Source organism: Acanthopagrus latus, chromosome 17 (genome assembly GCF_904848185.1).
Source record: "Acanthopagrus latus isolate v.2019 chromosome 17, fAcaLat1.1, whole genome shotgun sequence".
Lineage (NCBI taxonomy): Eukaryota > Metazoa > Chordata > Actinopteri > Spariformes > Sparidae > Acanthopagrus > Acanthopagrus latus.
The window spans coordinates 26198791-26219908 of NC_051055.1; the positions used below are offsets into that span (position 1 = coordinate 26198791).

The 21118-nt window shown below is 40.1% G+C and overlaps 1 protein-coding gene across 1 annotated transcript in view; it reads right to left on the reverse strand.

Moving 5' to 3' along the window:
• Nucleotides 1-21118, reverse strand: part of mtmr11 (myotubularin related protein 11) — a 34734-nt gene that overhangs the window by 12079 nt on the left and 1537 nt on the right. Inside the window, exons 2-7 of the mRNA XM_037074606.1 lie at nucleotides 12466-12535; nucleotides 5289-5425; nucleotides 5105-5174; nucleotides 3574-3713; nucleotides 2868-2952; nucleotides 237-384 (exon numbers count right to left, since the gene is read on the reverse strand). Of these exons, the coding sequence (XP_036930501.1) occupies nucleotides 237-384; nucleotides 2868-2952; nucleotides 3574-3713; nucleotides 5105-5174; nucleotides 5289-5425; nucleotides 12466-12535 (650 nt within the window). The remainder of the gene's footprint in view (nucleotides 1-236; nucleotides 385-2867; nucleotides 2953-3573; nucleotides 3714-5104; nucleotides 5175-5288; nucleotides 5426-12465; nucleotides 12536-21118) is intronic.

The window sequence follows — 21118 nt, forward strand, 5'->3', positions numbered from 1 at the left end:
TAGTGTCTTTTCTAGGAGCCTAGCCTATCTTTCACATGCTCTCTTTTCAAGGAACTGTGAGCAGATATATCCTCACATTATTGAAAAAAACTGTCACTGGTTAAATATAATCTGGCACAGCATATGATGTTTTTAGTTGGGAGATAACATTCAAGAGAGGAGAGAATATTCAGGAAAATTCATGTGTCACAGTAGATCACATTTAAACTACTGTTTCACCAGTAGTGTGAATTTACCTGCAGGACATCTCGAAGCGGTCATTGACTGAGCTGACTCTCCAGCTCATGGCCCCACACCTCTCCAGCTCCTGCTCCCAGTCTGAGGCAGACTCAAACCAGTTCATGTGGGTGTCTCGGCGACGGTTGCTTAGAAACTGCTTCATTTCTGCAAGAAGGAAGTGATTCAAACACTTCATTTCTTAAACATCTTGTGTCACAGTGCAAATGTTGCTTTTGAAGACAAGCCCAGATACTGTATATGATGATATCTTGACTTGTTAATCACATTTCATATAAATACCACATGTCCATTTTTGGTAGAGAGGCTTTCAGCTTTTTTCTAAAAGGTGAGATCAGGGGGTGGAAATTCAATAAAATACAACAGTGAGCCCAGGTTCGGTGAAAAGCTGCAGCAGAGCACTGATCAGTGAGTAAGCATGAATAGAACAAAACGTGATCATTCACTATCTTTGTTGACGTATACTCAATTGAAAACAGTGCAAATATAACATATTTTATGTTGTACCTTGTAAGTATCAATGGCTTTTGGAATTAAATGTTTACTCTGAATTTGACACCAGCACCCTCAGAAAGGCTCAGTCGTTCATGAGCACGGATGGGCCAATGTTTACCAGTTTGTGAAACACATGACGGTACAAAGGACATTACTACATGGTCTCTGGATTGGGTTTTTATCTACATTTTTAGATGGTTAGGTTGTAATCTGCAGCCCTAACCCAGGGAAAGAATGTAATGAAACAGAATAAAGGACAAATGATAATGGCTGTCCACTGGAATATTCAGCAGGCACAGGTCACTGTGAGATGAGGGGAGATCGAATGGATAAAATCTGTTCGCAGAACCAAGTAACTGTATTTATAGTGGAGCAAAAATATTGTATGTTCATAATGACTGACAATCAGATCTGAGGCTCTCGCTTGTCTCATCAGATCTTTCAGAAAGTCATCTTGCATTCAGCAGCACTGACCACACACTGGACACACTTGACCTCGAAGCAGAGGTGAACTGTAGGTCATCTGGTGACTTGTTTCAGTGGGGGGGGGCTTGCATTATTTATCCAGCTGACAAGTCATCCACAGCCTGGTCAGCTTAGCGAGGCTTTAACATAGCATAATGTATTGTACAGACAGGCTCATATTACTGTATATGGTCGAGGTAAATGGTGAATGGAGTTCTTGTTTTCTCAAAGCGATGTAAAGAATATCCCATTTGCTGAAAGTGTGTAGAATTCCTTCTCTCTGACAGCATAAATGTTACTTTTAATTACTGCAGATTCATCTTTCACGAATTGAACTTTTCAATCACTGACAAAATCAGCCCTTCAAAAATGTAGTGAGCCTCGCCTTGAAACAGCTCAAGAGATTCCCTCACATCTGGCTTCAAAGACGGCATTTTCATCGCGTCATCATAGAGTTAAAAATGTTGCCGACCAGAGAGGATGTGAGCTTTGTATGTCATTAAGGTCTGCTCAGAAACCAGTGTGTTTCCTGTTTAATATTCCCTCCAGTCTTAAGAGTTGTAACATCACGTTCTGTCCACACAGAAGAAGAAAAGAAGAAACAAAAATAGATGAAACAATCCTCAGTCATGGGTAAATGACAAACAGTTTTGGGTACATTCTGTCCCTGGAGCTAGAGTGGGTGAAAACCAAAGTGAGAACACATTTGATGCAGACACACGAGAAGAGGACTTCAGAAAGCACGTACAGCACATGACTTGGATATTCACGCTGCATTTCTGATTCATGAGCCCTTTTTTTCTCACTTTCACTGAGCTGTTATGTCTATGAATATTCATCACAATGAAACATGTGTAGAGGAAACTGAATGACAGATCTACTGATGAATACTTCAGGCCTTCAAATCATCTTAATGTCACTGACATCCACAGGGATCCGACACATTTCCTATTCCATCGTTCAATTCTTTTCCAGAGTCAAATGTCCAGTCTTCTTAGTACATTTTAAGACTTGGCTTCATGTTGGCTGGGTTGAGTCAAAAACACTGTGACTCTAGTTGTGGATGTGGATGTGACAAGATGACTGTTTTTTGCTCTTACATATGGCTTAAAATTGCTGCCTTCCTCAAATGTCAAACAACTTCACACCAAGTTTGCATCTAGCTTTCTTTTCCCATTCGGAATCTTTAGCTAACCAGGCTTTTCACATGGGAATGTCAAGCCAGATCTTGAAAAACTTGTATCCATGCATTGAGTCAACACAACTACAAAGAAATTATATTCTACTATCAAACAGACAGAAGAACAAGAAAAAAAAGTACAACCTGGTATACAAGAATCATATTCCCCCTAATATACTGAGTAAGTAACAAGTGAAGAGTGTATGAGTCCTTCCTTATTTGGTTTAAGTCATAATGATACAAGATACACTTCACAGGACATCACTGTCATATTAAGATGATGTGAATAGGGCCATTTATACAGGAAACACCTTTTTGACTAAGCAGAATATGAGTCTACCACATTCCAAAGTATAATTATGAAAACCAAAAAATATGTGCTATTAGCAACCCAATACAGCTGGAGACAGACTGACAGGAGGTTTTGTTTCAGTGCCAGGGAGGGAATGGATGGTTGTGTACATGAGAGTGCATACATTAATCGACTCACCTACACTCCCAAGGGCAGCGTTCTGGAAAGATAAAACTGACCCTGGTTTAGGAGGCTGGTAGGTCTTGGCGATGGTGTACGTTATCTGAGGAGGGAAACCACAGTGAGCCCATCAACATGACAAAGGTCATCAGCTTTCAGCATCAATGCCCTGCAGAGTCAGATCACTGGTCTATGGTACAGATCATCTTCTCTATGCATAAGTCTTTAGGCTCCGAGATGACTGATAAACAGTATGACAGTAACCAGAGCCTTGAATCTGAGCCAGCACACACACACACACACACACACACACACACACACACACACACACACACACACACACACACACACACACACACACACACACACACACACACACACACACACAGAAATATGCAGCTGCATGCAAATATTTACCAACCCTGGTGCACAAATCTCTAGGAAAAGAATTTGGTATAAAACAGGGTACACTGAAATAACACAAATTAGATGGAGTAAAAAAAATGATAAAAGAAGGAAATACAATAAATAATATATAACATAAAGCAAATATATAAAAGGTGATTTAAAAAGCTGGAAAATAACAGTCAGCCATGGGCAAAGTCGGCAAATTCCTGTTTTGGGGCTGTGACGCACTTTAAGTTCAGTACTTAAGCCAGTGCCAGACCTAGTCATGCTTATAATGAGATCATCCAATCCCTAGAATCAGGAGATATACACACACCTCTAAGACTTGTGCGTCAGGAGTGAGACGGTCAAACAAGAAGCAGATGACTCGCAGGTCTCTGCAGTAAAGCACCAGCTCCTCAGGAGTGAATTTGAGCGATGAGTTTGGGGACACCAGCTTGGTTCTGTTTGGGCCCACTGCAACACAGAGAGGAACAGAAGTCTAATTAAACTTGAAACAGACAAATGGGTCAAGAGGCAAAGAACCCTAGAGTGTACGTTACATACAGTATGTAGGTTGACCTACAGTATGTGAGCTCCACTGAAATTAACTTCACAACAGATTAATTAATTATTAATGATCAGAGGAGAGCTTTGATTACCTTACCACCTTATTTGGGACATTATGGCAGGTTTAAAAGTAAAACTCTAAAGATTTTCATGAAATCAAACTACATTTTTGATGCCTTTTTCATCACCACTTTTTTTCCAGCAATAACCAATATCTAAATTGAGTAAACAACTCTGTATTTACTAGTTTTAATTGGTAATGGTGGGCTCCACTAAACAGAGTGTCTCAGACAGAGGAAACTGATGTGTTTTTTTGAGCACTAGAGCATGTAAACCTGTTCAAGTAGGAACCAAAACTAAAATTAGGAACCTGAAAATGAGCATATGTCTTCTTTAAAACAGAAAGTCAAATCAAATTGGCAATTTGGTGAATTACTATTGTCTACAGAAACACCAGCTAATAACAAGACATGATACAAGATGTAATCAAGCATTTTTTTTCTCATCTGTAACAGCCTTACTGTCAGATCACTGTTGATCAGTGTTGTGCTAGGTTAGTGCTACTGCAAACCAAGCATTTCTTATTGCTCTTATTAAAAGATTTCATCTGGTGAAATACAGGGTGGAACAGTGATTTTTAATTAAAACTGCATCTAAAAACAAGACTCACTCAATGTTTCCTCAGTGGATCATTTCTTACTCATACAGGGGAGTAACAGAACAAGAAACCACAGTGAGCTACAGGCCGCATACCTCCAACAATTATTACTGTGCACTGCTGTTGTGTGGAAAACTACTTGCACTATTTACAGCATTAAATTATTTCTGACTGACCTCTTTAATGAAACAACGAGAGTTTGTTTGGTTGCCTATAAACTGAAACACTTTTGTATTACTGACCAAAAAGCTGTTCAACGGCTGTTTACTGTGGTGTTAAATCTCACTAGCTGTGACTATGGTAACCATGGCTGCCAGAAAATCACCTGGGACTGAAATCTTACGGATTACAACTTCAATCCAAACCAATTTTATGATAATAATATACACAATCAGTCAACCGTTTCATCCTTTTTAGAAAAATATGCATCTAGAATCTTTGTAATTAGTGAAATATTGTTAGTACTGATTCAAAAACGTGGTGCAGTGATCAGTATCAAGGCAAAAGGCATAACAGCCTGTGATTACACTGGAACAGGGAGTGTCACATTTAAGTAATGCAAGTCATTAAATCTCTGGTCATAGTTTAATCAAGATACTTTCTTAAACTTTTTATTGGTCATGACTCATTAGTTACTCACCAACCACAACCTTCTCTATAGATGCCAAAGCCACATCATGATCACCTAAAAGGACTGGGTCTGCATTGTCCTGCATTATGAATGTTAAAGAAAACAACACTCACATCATCACAGCACTTGCATTAATGTTCTCAATCATTGTTTCATGAATTTCTCATCAATACAACTATTCAGATGGACTCACATCAGGTTTGGGGCCGTCCTGGGGAACAAAGGCCACTCTGAAGTGGGTACAGAAGAGGGTCCCAGACAGCCAACCTCTTCCTTCCCTTGCAGTCAGCTTCTTTCTCACCATGACAGCTCTCTGAAGTACACACTCACCTAGTGGGGACAAAAGACAGATGTTGCAGAGGTTACAGGATGGAATTTATGAGTATTGTAGTCAAGGGGTTGTTTTGTACTTGTCTCTGAGTGTGTATGGGGGGTGGGGGTCACATAACATAACAGGAAGTACACAGACAGAGGAACAGTAGCAAGGAAGTTCACTGAGGGTAGGCTACTGGGAGTGGGTGTAACAAACACCTTTAAACAAAAAGGGCCATCCTCATGTTGTTGGTTATTTTTGCAAGTCTTCGGCGACAGAGGTGGAGCAGGAAGAACAACAAAAACATCAGCTCACAGATGAAAGTAACTCTTTCTGTTCTGGATCGCATTACGCCAATTAAGGTTAGTGTTAAATATGCATGAGTCAATCTAGACATTTTAGTATAAGAGTGAAAGTTCAGACTATTATTACACAGACTCAGACTCATTAATATAACTCACAATATTTTTTAAAATACAGTCATTTGTTGTGGACATTAAATGAAGAAAGACAAAAGAAATACAGTTTGGGGTTTAATATATTATTGTTTAATGTAAGGCTGAAACTAATGATTATTTTCATGTCAATCTGCTGATCATCTCCTGGATTAACTGATCAGTTGTTGGTCAATAATATTTTAGAAAACGGTGAAAAATGTTCTTCAGTTTGTCCCAAAGCCCGGGATGATATCCTTGAATGTCTTGTTTGTCCACAACCCAGAGATATTTAGTTTAATGTCATCGAGGAGTAAAAAAACAAGAAAGAATCCACATTAAGGCAGAATTTTGACTTTTCTGTTATTTTCAAACTGATTAATCATTATTAGAAATAGATAGGCAATTAATTTAATTAAAAATAATCTACAGAAATCTACAGATAAAGACAAAGATATCTACAGAACTTTTCAATAATTTTTGATGTGCTGAAATGTGCATTCAATGTGTGCAGGACATTATAAGTTGTATCAGGTGATCCTGTTGAGACCACATGATGAATTCTCATCACTTGCTCAGTATAGAGGATGGTTGTAGAGGAAGCATCTGAAATGAAATTCCAGGACCAAGCTTCCAAAAACAAACCTTTTCACCCAGAAAAAATCTCTTGCACACAAACACAGATGTGCATAAACAAAGGGGGAAAAAAGGTTTCACCAAAACACACACACACACAGTGGTGAGACAGCACATTTATAACAGTCTCCCACAGGAATACAAAGCCTTTGCCAGCTAGACTGTGGGTTTCCATGGCAACAGAGTCCAGGATAGGGTAGACGTGGAGAAAATGGCCTTTTTGTCCATGACAAGAAGAGAATCAGGCCAGGCACATGGCAAAACGAATGTTTTCATATCCACTCAAAAGCCAAAGAAAAAAGATGGGGAAAGACTGCTGGTTCCTCGAAACTGAAAAAACATTCTGAGGAAACACAAAATTCCTTCAGTGCACATGTGGAAGAAACCAGTACGGCCCTCAATCTCACAGAAGAGCTGTTTGGGCAGGTCCCAGTCTCTGCACAATGTTTCTTCTTGCTCTCAGCTTAATGGATATTTTCAGAGCAACCAAAGCACAAACAGGAAACAGCTATTTCACACATTTAACACTTGGTTATGCTGCGAGAGACAACGGAAGAGGGGCCTGCGTTTCCAACACCATAATTTGCCGATCGCACAAGACAAGTTTAAATCTTTGGCTGTGCTTTATGGTAATGCTTAGACTCTGAACCTCTGAAGCCATGCTTAAAAACTCTAGGCTGGACTTGACCACACATGACCTAACTACAGAAATTTCAGACACTTAACAGAGTGAACACAAGTGAACCTTTGTTCTGAGCTGCTCTTTCAAAGGACAATCTGTGGCTTTGCATGTCTTGTTTTAATTTCTCCCCAGGGTGCAACAGAGCCAAAAACATTCCTGCAGCCTAAAGATGTGAAAAGGAAGAGGGATACAGGGAACCAGAGGCTTTCTGGGTCTATTTGCACTCTTTTGTGAGATTTAAGGGGTTTTATGCTAGCAGGTGCTTCAGTGCAGCATGAGTCAGCTGGACAAGAGAGGGTGTTTACGAGACTGTTGTCCTTTAATCAAATAAAATATTTTATGTTCTTCCTGGAGGGCTCCCAAGAGAGGCCAACAATGTGGCGGAACCCTCACTGAATTAGTGCACTTTCTGGTGCTTCTCTAGTAATTGTTAGCCAAGCCAGAATATCCAAAATTTTACATTAACACAATAAGTTAGGTTACGGTAATATACTTCATAAGTCAGTCTTCTGTCTGTGGCCCTGTGTGAATATGATGTTTGGGACATACAGTATTTGTTTCAGAACATGCTGTTCACTTTGGGTGTAGCCCACAGTTAGTTGGATTACAGCTATTAAGGACAATAAAACAACACCTACAAAGACGCAGAAAAACAGTTAAACATGTCATTGAAAACCTTGGTTATTTAATTTCAGGTTCTCTGAGTTCGCTGTAGATCCTTCATTGCCAGTGGCGGCCTCACAGATGCCAGTTACATCAGCCTCTGACAGCATTATGGGGTGGACAGCTCGCCAGAAGAAAATGTTGGGTTGGAGCTTTGACCAACCAAAGAGCACAAGGGCCTCAAGGCAAAAAAAAAAGCTGAAATACAGCAGTTACTGGCATTTATCATCTATTTGAATAGTAAGGTCTCACATGCCACAACATTTTTGGAACTGGCTTGGAACAGTTCAAATAATGCAAAACTTTCTGAGAAGAAACAACCATTACAATTCAAATCCTAAGAAAATGTTTGACTTGAAGTTTTCAGGAAGTTTTGTTTTCCTATGAAGTCTTTGCATGTCTTATACGATGTTGGGCACGAAAATTTAATTGTTTTCCTTCACATTACGTTGAAATTTAAGTTTCCCCTTTAACATCTCAGCTGCATCGGTTGATGTTGTGGTCACTGACTTGGATACAAACAGAGAGCGACCTAGAGGATCAGCCTGAGAAAATACAGCTGAGAGAGATCTGAACCACATGCTCTCAGCCTCTGTTTCACTTGTTTTTCCCAGCCACATTTGTTCCTCATTTTCAGCTAGGCTGCATGCAGAGCAAAAGGTTTCTGCCCTCCTAAACCCACTGGGAGGAAGACTCAGACCACTGCATTACATTGCATTAAATCCAGGGATAAAGCTGTTGACAAACTAGCAGCCGATGAAGGTGTTTTCTGTACAAATGAGAAAACAAGAAACATCACGGTGCCTGTAGTCTTCCCTGTAATTTGGTACAGCACAAAATGTCCAGAAGACTGCTGTGTAGACAAATCCAAAACCCAAAACCATTAACCTTCATGTGACTCAACAGCCACAAATGTTGACAGCAGGTTAAGACTGACAACCAAATTAGATCAGGAAACTTTTTTTTCACGATGCATCAGGAAAGCAATTCTCATTGGACTGAATGGGTGCCATCTTTGCATTTGCTAGTTCTTCTTAAAAATCGATGAATGACAATGACTACAGAGCAGAGTATTCTGTAGGCTGTGGCTACCTTGTTATTCACAAGTCGCTACAAGAATGTGATGTTTGCGGGTTATCAGTCAGATCAAATCAGGATATCCTCCCAACCCAATACAGTCACTTCTAGCCCTAAAAAGGGAAGTGAAAGTTATGATGCCAAACTCGAGGTTTGAAAATGGTAGTCCACAAATCAATATTAAGATTACAAATACTTTTTAGGGTCAGTGAACTGCATAACATCCATTTAAAGTCACACAACGAGAATTTAATACTGTTTTCAACGTTGAGATCGAAACCCAAGTTCACAAAGATCAATGCTCTGGTCCCTTGTCCATCAATCAATGAGGTATAAAGCTGATTGACAGTCTTTTAATCCCACAGTAACATAAGACTGTGGAGAAAAGGGATTGTGAAGTTGCTCTGGAGGGGGTCCTGGCCTCTTGGCATTGTGTGTGAATGGACAGTATACCCCCTCCCCCACTCGCAGCATTGAAAAGGTACATGATCTACCTATGGCTGTCGGAGCTGTCCTGAACCGTTTGCCCTCCCGCAGGCCGGCTCGGTTTCTGCGGTCCTGTGTCCCGCTGTCACATGAGAACACCGTGGACACTGGGCACTGCCCGTTAACTACTGGGAGAACGGGACGACTTCTGCAAACATTTACGATTTTGTGATTCATATGGTTGTTCTCAGCCTGTCAGTTTGAGACATCACACTACTTAAATAAGCCAAACATACAACAGCAGCCTCACTGCGCTGATACTGATGCAGTGTTGTCAAATGACCCATCCTTTTGCAGAGTACGTGCATGTTTGAGAGAGAGAAAGGGAGAAAGAGAGAGGCCACAGGTGCAACGTGAGTCCTTTCACACCGACTCACGACTCCTTTGTGTCTGAAAGTGAACTTGTTCTCACAAATTGTCTCAACACTTACTCTGCAAAGTGTGCACAGAGCCAAAGGATAGATTTCCCTGCCCGAAATCTGAATAGTCTTTAAAAAATGTCCAAAATAAAATGACTTCACTAATAGTAAGTAATTTTAGCGCACAGAGGATCTAATATAGGTCTCACTGGAAAAAGGGGATGATGTTTCTGAAAACACAACAGGCCTGCCAATACACATCTAATATAAGAAAGGTTCTCATGGACAGCTGTGTTTCTAATCTGCCTGGAATGGAGGTGGAGACAGAGAAAAAGAGAAGACAGAGAAAAGAAAGGGAAGCTTTAGACAATTTTGGAGATGGAGATGATGCTGACAGCAGATGGGGGAAAAATGTGAGGAGTAAAGTCAGTCGACATTTCACAGTGAAATGTTAACAGCTAAGAATAGGATCTCTGTGCGTGTTGTCAAGGGCAGGCAGTCCAGAGACTGGAAAGTATTTGATGAAAACACACTGCTGGAAAACAAATTAGTAAGTGAATAAAAATAAGGAAGGAAGTGTGTGTGTTTGTAAAGAGTACGTGCTCAGGCGTGAGTATGATGGTGGGGTTAATTTAAGCCCACGAGATTTCAAAAAACAAAAAGCACTGTAGCATAAAGAATTGTGCTTTATTAGTAAACAGTCACAGATGAGCACCTCTCAAACTCATGAACTTCCCTCGAACACTCATTTACACTTGATCTGCTCTGTTGAAGAGGGCTTTGAGTAACTACTGATCTCGTGTCACTCTTCTAAAAAGCTCCTACAGATTGTTGCTGTCACAAGAACATGAGCAAGGTCGGGTCAGGGAAATAACTCTGATTGCAGCAGCAGAGGCAGCAGAGATTTTGTGTTGCCCTGTGCCATCGGGCAGATTATCACTGAGTAAAGAGGGCTGACCTCTGGTAAAGCTAGCTGGCTAAACTCTCATTACAGGAGGGGTTTTATAGTTGGGAGTAAAGGAAAGTGATCCAGGCTGATGAGGATCTGAGGGCCACATCTTATTAGGACAACACAAGGATGAATCCTTCACAATTAATAGTTCATAGTTCACCCACGAGATGCAGGATGATGAAAGAGAAGTTACTGTAAGTAGGCTTGCACAATATGGTAAGAAAAAAATGGTATTGCAATTTGGTTTTGCCTGTAATGAGACAGCATGCATTTTGAATACTGCACTTGGCCATATTGCAATTTCAATTATTTTGTGATTAATTGTAGAGCCCATCCGTGTAGTTTAATGCTGTTGCTACAAACAAATGGTTAAATTCTGCACCAACCATAAGTCTCCACACTGTCAGCGTCTGCTATAGTTAGCTCTACAACACCTCTACAACAACCTCGCTTTCATCATGTACAACACAAGACATTTGCTTCAGGTTTTAACTTCATTTTGTGAACATCTGAGCATGCTTAATTAAGCAATGCACTTTTAGATCTTGTCTACACAACTGTTCACTGAGGCGCCCAGTCCCTTTTTGTGTGCTCAGCATTGCTTTTCAACAGCAGATGTTTTCCCGTCTCAAAGGCAAAACACCTGCTGTGACATTCCTCGCCCAGGTGTGGCTACAAGTGCAATATGGAAATTTCAAACCACAGAGAACAATGAATGCAGCAGCAGTTTTATGCCTGAGTGTTTATAGTTCATCTGATCCTGGAGCTGCGTGGCAGTTTTCAAGTGAATGGAAAGCTGTGAGGTTTTGTGTGTGTTAAGTGCCTTTGCAAATGTATTGTGTCTGACTTACTTAAACAGATTTTAAGTATTGATCATTGCAGAGAAGTGAGCTCAAGTTGAGTTACTTTTGATAACTTGACGTAATATAAATTACAGTACTTAGAACTTGACTTGAACTTGAATGCCTTGACTTGAGACATGACATGTTTTTGTTGTCTGGCAGTCAATATTTCATTGTTAAAATCAGTGGGGAGGGAATATCTTTTTAATTGAGGAGAAACTGAGAAAGATACATGTTTTTTATTTGATTACATTTATATAACTGAATAACAATAATTATATCACAAATTCAATTGGTGACCAATACTGTGATAATATTAGAGTTAATACCCTTATATTTTCTATCCATAAAGTCTGGATACAGCAGGTAAAACTACCGTAACTTCAGGAGGAAAACAATGACTTGTCCTGGGACTTGACTTGACTTAAAGAGTAACTCCAGCTGTAAACCAATAAATTGCCTCCAGTGATGTAACTCAGTGGCTAAGTTGCATTGTAGGTAGTGTAGTCTAGGTTTTGTAAAGGAAGAAGAATGAATTGACGAGGGGTATCTCTGGTACTGCTGTATTGATTTTGATCATGCGGTTTTAAACTGTCCATAATGACTCCAACAGTGTTATAGGAGTGAAATGATAGACCAGTGGACTGCTTTTCAAAACCTGGACCCTACATTACACACAATGTAACTTAATCACTGAGAGACACCACTGAGGACAATCCATCAGATTACACTAAGCTTCCTCTGAAGCCACAAAAGGTTTTAAACTGCTTTTCTTTGTACATATGCAGTAGTACTCCCCAAGACCTGTAAACAGACTTTAATGTGTAAAATTGCTTTACCAAGGACTCCACAACTGAGTCACATATCTCTCTTTACAGATTTAAAAACCCTCACCTCTACAGTAGTTCTCAAAAGCATAATCTTACCTGGCAGGCAGCGTAGCCCAAACACATCTCGACTCCTTGCGTTCACCCCACTCTGACTCAGCATCCTCTCCTGCAAGAGAAACACGGCAGAAATTAACATCAATTCTTGTTTCCAAATGAATTGTCTTTATTTCAAAAGTCACTCTTACAAACAGGAGACGTCCTTTGCTGAAAAGAATAGCAGGTCATTTTGGGAACAAGCTTATTCACATTCTAGCCATGAATTAGACGAGAAGATCAGCATTTATGCTAAGCTAACATACAGACACAGAGATGTATTGATCTTTTCGTCCAACTGACACAGTACAACTGAATCATTTTATGTTAACAGAATGCTAAATTTAGTTCACTTCACCTCCCAAATCCCCTGAAAGATTATGAAAGCAGAGTTCAGTTCAAAAGAATATTGTCCTATTTCTAACTCGTGCCCACAGACTCCTTAAAGTGTTTAGTCAAGAGACAGACTAAACAGAACACACTGAGCACACGGACAGAACCTTCTGTCACGTTTCTTACGGCTCTGCCTGCTTCTCTCATCTGGTTGGTCTCAGTGGACTCATTTTCAAAGACAAAGAAACAAAGCCAAACCACACAATGCTCCGTGATCCTTAGTTTCCATGTTGCTGTTTGTGCCTGTTTTCTCTACAATAGTAATGAAGTCTCAAGTACTTGAATGTGTACTACAAGCACAATCCAACCCCACAGAGCCACAGAGGTTTCTATAATCAGACTCTGAGCTTACTAGCACATATGCTTCCACTTAACTTTGCTACTAACCCCCTCTTTGTGAAGGTCATTTACATTTATCGGCTTGAAATCCCATAATATGTCGGGGCCTGCAATGTGAGAGGGTGATATGATTATACAGGTGGCAAAAGAGCTTTAAAAGTAGAACAGAAATGGAGTTAAGGCCCAAGACAACTATACATTGTAAAGTCTCTCTCAGTAGTTCTGGCTGAGTTTGGCCCATAGTGAAACTATTAATCACTGTTTCACTGCAGGCACCAGCTCTATCACTGAGCAGAGGCATTTCTTCGAGTCAGCAAGGATGTGTGAACAATAACAATGAATCTACTCAGTCGTCAGTGTTATGCTAACAATTTTGCAGTGTGGTGAATTCTGTGTTAGCAGCCTGCTCATGAAAACCTGAGACTCTGAGCTTGCAGCCCTCCATAAAAAAAACAGGGCGCTTTTAACAAAGACGACCTTTGCTCCTTGTAAAGGTAGTAAAGTCACACTTATTCATGGCTGCTTGTTTTCTTTGCATGTGAAAGCAGCTGGCTGTTTCTGTAGAAACCTTCTCAGTGTGCTGTTTGTTACTAAATGTATCTTGATGAAACACTGGCATCAGGGCTGACCAGTATATCAATTTCATGCTGCTTTCATGATTTAATATTACATACCATCTTAGATTTCAGATATATTCATATCATGATGACATAGGTGCAGTCTTCTCTTGGTTCTAAAGGCTGGATTATAGTAAAGTGATGTCATTTACTGAAATTACCAGACTGTTCTAATACTCGCCTTTATCCGCTTAGTCATCATGTCCACATAACGGATTTATCTTATTATTAATTAATAATCTCATTGTGTGAAAGTACCAATAGTCATCCCTACAATACTGGTGCAATAAATATTGACAGAGGTACTTAGTCAAAAGCTTTGTGATGTGTTTAATGCAATTTCAAGTATATAAAGCACGTAGTGCCCCAAAATTATTAGATTTGTACAATTATCTAAAAAATAATCACATTATCAAGATACAGTATATCATGTCTCATGTTATAGCTTGGCCTAACTGACAGGATAACATAAAATACCTTTTAAGATTTGTTAAAAAAACATATAGTGTATATTAGGCAACTATTTTATTACATATTTTATATTTTAAACTGTTAACTAACCAAATGAACTGTATCAGTCTTTGTTAACCATTAGAAAAGAAAAAAGACCACCTTACTAATTTACCAATTAGTTCAACTCGTGCTCAGTGAGCCTTGAAGACCATAATAAAAACAAAGAATGGTTTTAATCAATCCAAAGAATATGAGCGCTAATCAATGCCATATGGGCAATTTTACCCTGATGCAATATTGTGCTATAAAATGGTTATATACCGCCAACTCCAACATCTGTACTCAAACTACAGGAATGAGAGTTCTCTCTGACCTATATTTTCTATGAGTTCATTTAAAAGATGCTTATAGTTCCAGCAAGTTTACTGACCAAATTAAAAGGCTGAAAGCTCTGTGTTGACAACAACTGCTGGAGAAAAACAAGCCTCTTTTTGATGATAAGGCAGGACACTAAAATTTTTTACGAGACTCAGTTTCTGCTTGCCAGAACATTGTTCATTTTTTTTCCATCTGGCTTTAAAATGTCTTATGCTTTCCCTCAGTCTCACCATCAACACCCACAGAAAAGCCGCAGTCGAATTCCTTATCCTCTTTAAAGAGCATCAGGGGCTCAGATTTTGTTTTGTTACTCCCTTCATAAGTCTAGTGCCTTGGATCTCTCCTATGAAGGTTGTCAAGAGTGACAAACTCAGGCCTCAGGGTCCTTTGAGGCAAGTAAACCAACTAAATAACATTGCAAATGCACAAGGTGAAGTGCCACTGGCACTACACTGCAGGCTGGGCTGTGTACATAATGTGATAAGAGAGATATGAGTGGAACTCCCTCAGTTAGACTAGCAGAAATATGATTTGTGCACACAATAAAAGTGACAGAGCAATCTACAGAAATAAATCCAGGTACTTGTCTTTCGACAGCTATCTACTAATCATTCTAATCAAGAACTAAAATCCAAAATGTTCTAATTTCAGTTCCTTAAATGTGGACATTTCCTGATTCGTTTACTCCTCTATAACTGTAAATGAATACTGAATATCTTTGGGTTGTGGGCAAAACAAGACATTTGAGGATGTGATCACAGGCTTTGGAAATCAACTATTTTAATAATTTTCTGACATTTGGCGACCAAACAACTAACTGATTACTTGAGAAGACAATCAACAGACATATCGATAATAAAAACAATCTTTAGTTGCAGCCCCATTTGGCACTACAGAGGTTACATAGAAATGAGAAATCAGGACAATGGGAATGAGAAAATGTCTATTCATAAAATTAAAGATGCTGTGGCTACAGTACGGCTTTCCACATCTCTGAATCATGTATCATCCAAAAACCACATTTCCAGTGCCGTGTTTAAGCTGACATTTGCTTCCATTATGTGGCTTCAGCGTCCCCACTCGATCACTTTCATTGCCTCTTTCTCCCCTGTTCTGCCTCTCTGCCCCACTTTTGCCCTCCTCTGCTCCCTCCCTTCATCCTCAGGGACAGCAGCCAAGGCTCATTGCAGTTTCCATTGCTCATGGCTTCCCCTTGCTACTGCGGCCAGACTTCTGCAGTAAGCGTGCTTGTTCCTGGGTCTGGAACATAACTTCTCTTTTCCTCAAACAACAACAGGCCAAACTCACGAGGAAGGAGAACGAATGGGAAATTTGAAGGGACACTGGAGAAAGAGTGCTCTCCCATTGCATCCTAAGCACTTAGGTTTTAAACAGTCTCCTGCCATTCTTAAAATCTAACAATGAATGCAATGAAGTTTCAATAGTTGTATTAAAAAATGTTTAAAAGTTATAAATATCCAGTGATGGGATGTTACTAATGACAGATAATGTACCTGGAAACAATTCTGAGGTACTGTACTTCATATTTCCCTTTTCTGCTACTTTATACTTCTACTCCACTACATTTATTCGATAACTCTGTTTGCTAGTTCCTTTGAAAATTCAGATTGGGTTTTGATAGGCTTGACTAGACTTGTGACTTGTAACCAATTAGACAGTGCTGTGGGCGGGACAGGGAGACAACAGAGGGACAAGGACACACATACAAAACTGAGCTACATATACTGAGCTGCAATTTTAAAAAAACATAACAGTCTAAAGAACATGAGTCCAAACAAGGCTCAACAACTGATTTTTTGCATTTCAATAACACAGTGTGGACCTTCAGAATCCATTGTTAACATGAACTATGAGTCCATGTTGAAAGCTACTCCGACTGAGATACGCTCTGCTTGGGGCTTGTAAAATACACATTAGCTTTTAGCCGCTGCCCAGTGTACTTAAAAGGGTCACAGCCCGTTCATTTGTATTGTGCTTTTTATTTCCTCACATGAATGGGGATGGTCATGTGGCATTGTGATCCGGCTTGGAAGAAAAATACGGATGTGAGGTGGTTTGCTAAATGTGGCTCTCTTTGAAGCATTTCCTCTTATTCCATTGAGAACGACATGAGATTTGTTTTGGTCTACAGATAAAAAATAGCAGGAGCACTGAAAACACATCTTTCCTTTATTTCCTTTAGAATCAGACCAGTAATAATATACTGTATTTGCTGTTACAGAAACAGAGGACCTGACCTCAAAAGATGAAAAAGGACCTTGAATATAAAACAGCAGTTCATATCGAAATGAGGTCCACAGAAAAGACAGAAAGAGATTCTGACATATAGGGTAAAGTAATAAATCAATATTTCATGAATTGGGAATTCAGAGGGTTAATATTTTATGAGAAAATTTCTGCATCACACTACGGTGAATATCTAGCTTTTAACCCATTTCTCTGGAAAAGCTTGAAGAAATTAGCGCCGCTCTCACTGCTGTAACGTTTTATGAATGTCTGGCAACAAGGGAATATTTACAGCACTGCCTGCATTCTTTATCATTATAGTCCCATCAGTCTAGACTTCTGGACGCGCAACAAAAAGATAATTACTAGCTCTTTTAATCATAGCCCTGCTGAGTGATTTGCAACACACCGTCTTGGAACATATTTGCATCTACATTTTCCCTTCCTCTATAGCGTTCACTGCTGACACAGAGTGAAACCGATGTTTGTGCAGTTGCTGATGCATTGTATGGGAAGGTTCAAAGGTCATCTGAAGCCAAATAAAACACTAGAAGTAAGGAGGATAGAAGTCCAGAGTCATGCAAGCAGCTCACCTTGGCATGGCTAAATGCTAAAATGCTCACAATGACAGAGCTCATACAGAGGCATGGTATTCACCCTGTTCATCATCACGTTTACAAAGTTAGCATGGTAACATTAGCTAATGAGTAATGTCATTATATCTTGAAGGGGTTGGTATTGGCTAAAATGAAGTCAATCTAAATCTGATCTTGTCTTTATTGTACTCTACTGCATTTTCTCCAGCTTCTAGTGTTACACAGCTGTTCTCCTTAATTACAGCCAGATTCCAGTGTGAGCAGTTTGCTGCATATGTGAGATTACAAATTAGACTTGCACACCAGTGAATGACCCTGCTCTGATTCCCTTGTTCACAAAATTCCCTGAAAACCAACCGAATACCCCTCATTCCACTCTCCCTTCCAAGTGGCTGAACCTACAGTGGCCGGGAAAAAAAAACAAAACATGAAAGGCTGTCTGTCATGAATTGGGTATTTCCCTTCTTGGCTACTGTAGAATCTCAGCAATGCAACACATTGAATGAGTGGAAGAAGGTTTGCTATCTCTGTAGATACACAGGGCTTAATCAGTGGTAACATCATGATTCTAACAAATCCACAGTTGGCTTCAACTATCAATTCATAAACAGCTCATTGGTTTTATGCCCTGAAACTGTCATTTGCATTTTCAACTTCTTCCAAGAGTCTGATGGGGCGTTCTGAATTTTACAAATACACCTTAAATTTATAGTTGTGCCCTTTGCAGGTTAGGATTAGACAAGTTCAGTAAATATTGACCAAAAAATAAAGATTCAGAAAAGAGTTCAACAAAAAAATACCACCCGTCAAGGGTTCAGTCAGTAGACTGTCTCTGTGCACACAGGATAAGTGTAAGCTGTTGGTAAGCCGTGTCATCTTTAAGGCTTTCTTTTTTCCTTGAACATGCACAAGTAGGTGTGAATGGAGAGCGAAAAAATCGAATTGAATCGAATCCTGCTTCTGATTTTGATAATATAAGTCTGATCAGTTTTCAGTTTGAATCAATATCATGACATCCCTAGTCAAGAAAACATAATACTCTAATTTTGAGGTAATTATACACTATTCAAAATATAATTATGTTACAATTGATTTCTGCCAGTGGATCCCCCAAATCTGTAAAGGTAAGTTGGCAGTATCAAAAAATACATGAAGTAAGAAAGGTTTCAGTGCAGTTTACTGATCTGTTTCGATTCGCCTACATTCCCACATCACACACTATTTGATCTGACAGCAAGTTTTTAGCCGTCCCTATCCTGCCACTATCTGACATATCACTTCCTGGGATTCTTCTTATAAAGGGCAGGAAGGTTGCCTGGAGGCTAGACAGACAATTTTGTGACGAAATCCTCACATGTCTAACACCCACAGCAGGCAGTGCATCCATCAACAGCAGAATTTCCTCCTCTTGGTCTCTGGAGCACACTTGTGTCTCTAATCCCCTTAAATTCTCACTAACACTACATCACTGCAGACGAGTGTCAGCTAAATAGCTTGAGTGAGGATCTGATGTTGAACATTGGACATTCTCACTGGCTCATAATCGTCTCCAGCATGAAACGTTATGTTGACAGTCCTCTCCTCTCTGACAGCTCAGGCCCCACGAGTGAGACTATCAGAGCATTTCCATACACTGACAACAGACAAACGACCTCGCCTCTCAGCCCTTTTCCGAGTGAATAGAGCCGCAAGTTAATTATCACCCAATGCCAGATCGATACACCCTCTAAGAGGACTATAAATTTGCTCTAGCGTTAAGGCGAGCCCATTGTTGCAGTCTGTTTAAGCAGTGGAAGCCTTTGCAGCTCATGGGGCTGGCAGTTAACGTGATGTCCGGGTCCTGTGGGAGCGGGTGTGGGTGACTATACTGCTCTGGCCCACTCCTATCAGGCTTGGATCTTCAGCCTCACTGAATAGTGCTCAGATGATCCCTCCTCTGGCATTTTTGCTTCTGTGGAGCTTTGTACTGTGCGCCTTTCATGCTGACTGCTTCAAAGCTGGCTGGGAGATGCAGATAAAGTGAACTCAAGGGGATAGGCGGCACAGCCAAAATAAGCCTGAATTAGCCTGCTATTCTGTCAAGATGCAGGCCTGAGCATCCTTATGTAGCATGTGTCGACTGCTGTTCTTATTTAATAACACTTTGGTTTGTCAATTTTCAAGCAAAAATATCCAACATTTTCCAACATTTTCCAGCCTCTTAATATTGAACATTTGCTGCTTATCTTTACCTTATGAGAGGATGAATTACACGTTTTTTGGATTTTGACTGTTGGTCATGCAAAGCAAGAAATCTGAGGATGTCACCTTAGGCTTTAAGGAAATTTGATTTTCAGACTTTTTGTAATAAAAATATTCAAGGTTGCTATAAGCACTATTTTCATCTCAAAATAAGTGTCAAGTAGCTCTGTATTCCAGCAGTAATCCCCTGCTCACACAGTAAAACAGAAAAGACATTTCCAGGTATCCCTTTAACCAATATGTACTGAGAACTCCATAAAGAGTTGGTCTGCTTGTGAACGTGCAGAGAGCAGGATCCTCCTGTTTACAGCCAATGGTGCAACAGGGAAAAAGCTATCAATTCTACTGCTCCGGTAACAGGTTATCATACCAAGCACAGTGAGGAAAAATGCTTGAAGAGAAGAAAGAGGCAATGAGAACTGGCTCAAAATAAAGAAAGGAATGCAAAACCCCCATGCATCAAAAATTTATGATAGAAGCTCATAACTGACTTTGTTTAAATCTTGAGGTGTCCTGTCAATAGTTTTTTGAGGTGTCAGTTTTATAATGGTCTGTGAGGAATATGCTTTTTGGGCTGCAGAGGGATTTTTCACTGTAACACCAAGTGGCCACAGGGTATAACTGGAAGTAAGCCAGAGCAGCACCATCATATCAAGGTTCAATTAAAATGTATGCTAACTGTGTACCAAACCACTGTGAGGCATACAGTACGAAGAGTAACCCAATCTTTATAAAACCTAAAAACACATGATTTTGTGTCTAAAATCACCACATGTGTTTTCAATGCGTATTATCACATAATTTAAAATAATATGTTTACAATGAAAAGGCTGTCGAGGGAGACAACTCTCTCTCTTTGTTAAAGAAAAGAAGATTCAAGAGTCCAGGCAAACTGCAAAAACCATCTGGTCAAAATTCTGTCCAGGATTGGATTCAGTTTTCTAAAGTAGTCTCAACACATGCTCATGGAAGAGAAAACCCACAAGAGCGTGTGGGTGGCCTGTGCATATAATCTACACAGCCTACTACTCTACATTACCATATCTTCGGCTCAGCCACATTCTCATACTTGGACACATGGGATTCCATCGGTTGAGGGGGGTGTGTGATGATTTCTCCACGTCTCGTTCGGAGGTAATCACATTCAAAACTCCCCTACCTCCCAACCGCTGTCTCCATGGCGACAGCCAGATGTTGTGCAGCGCACATCACCCCCTACTCCACATGCAAGCCTCGCCTTGGGGCAGAGTAAAGAGGCATCTGTTACCGTTTCCCCCCGCGGCTGCTGAAAATAACCAGGGAGAGACAAAAAGCCAGGCAACACAAAGGCGGTGCCAAGAGGCTGTTCCCAGAGGAGTGAGCAACTCTGAACACATTCATATTATGTGTTCT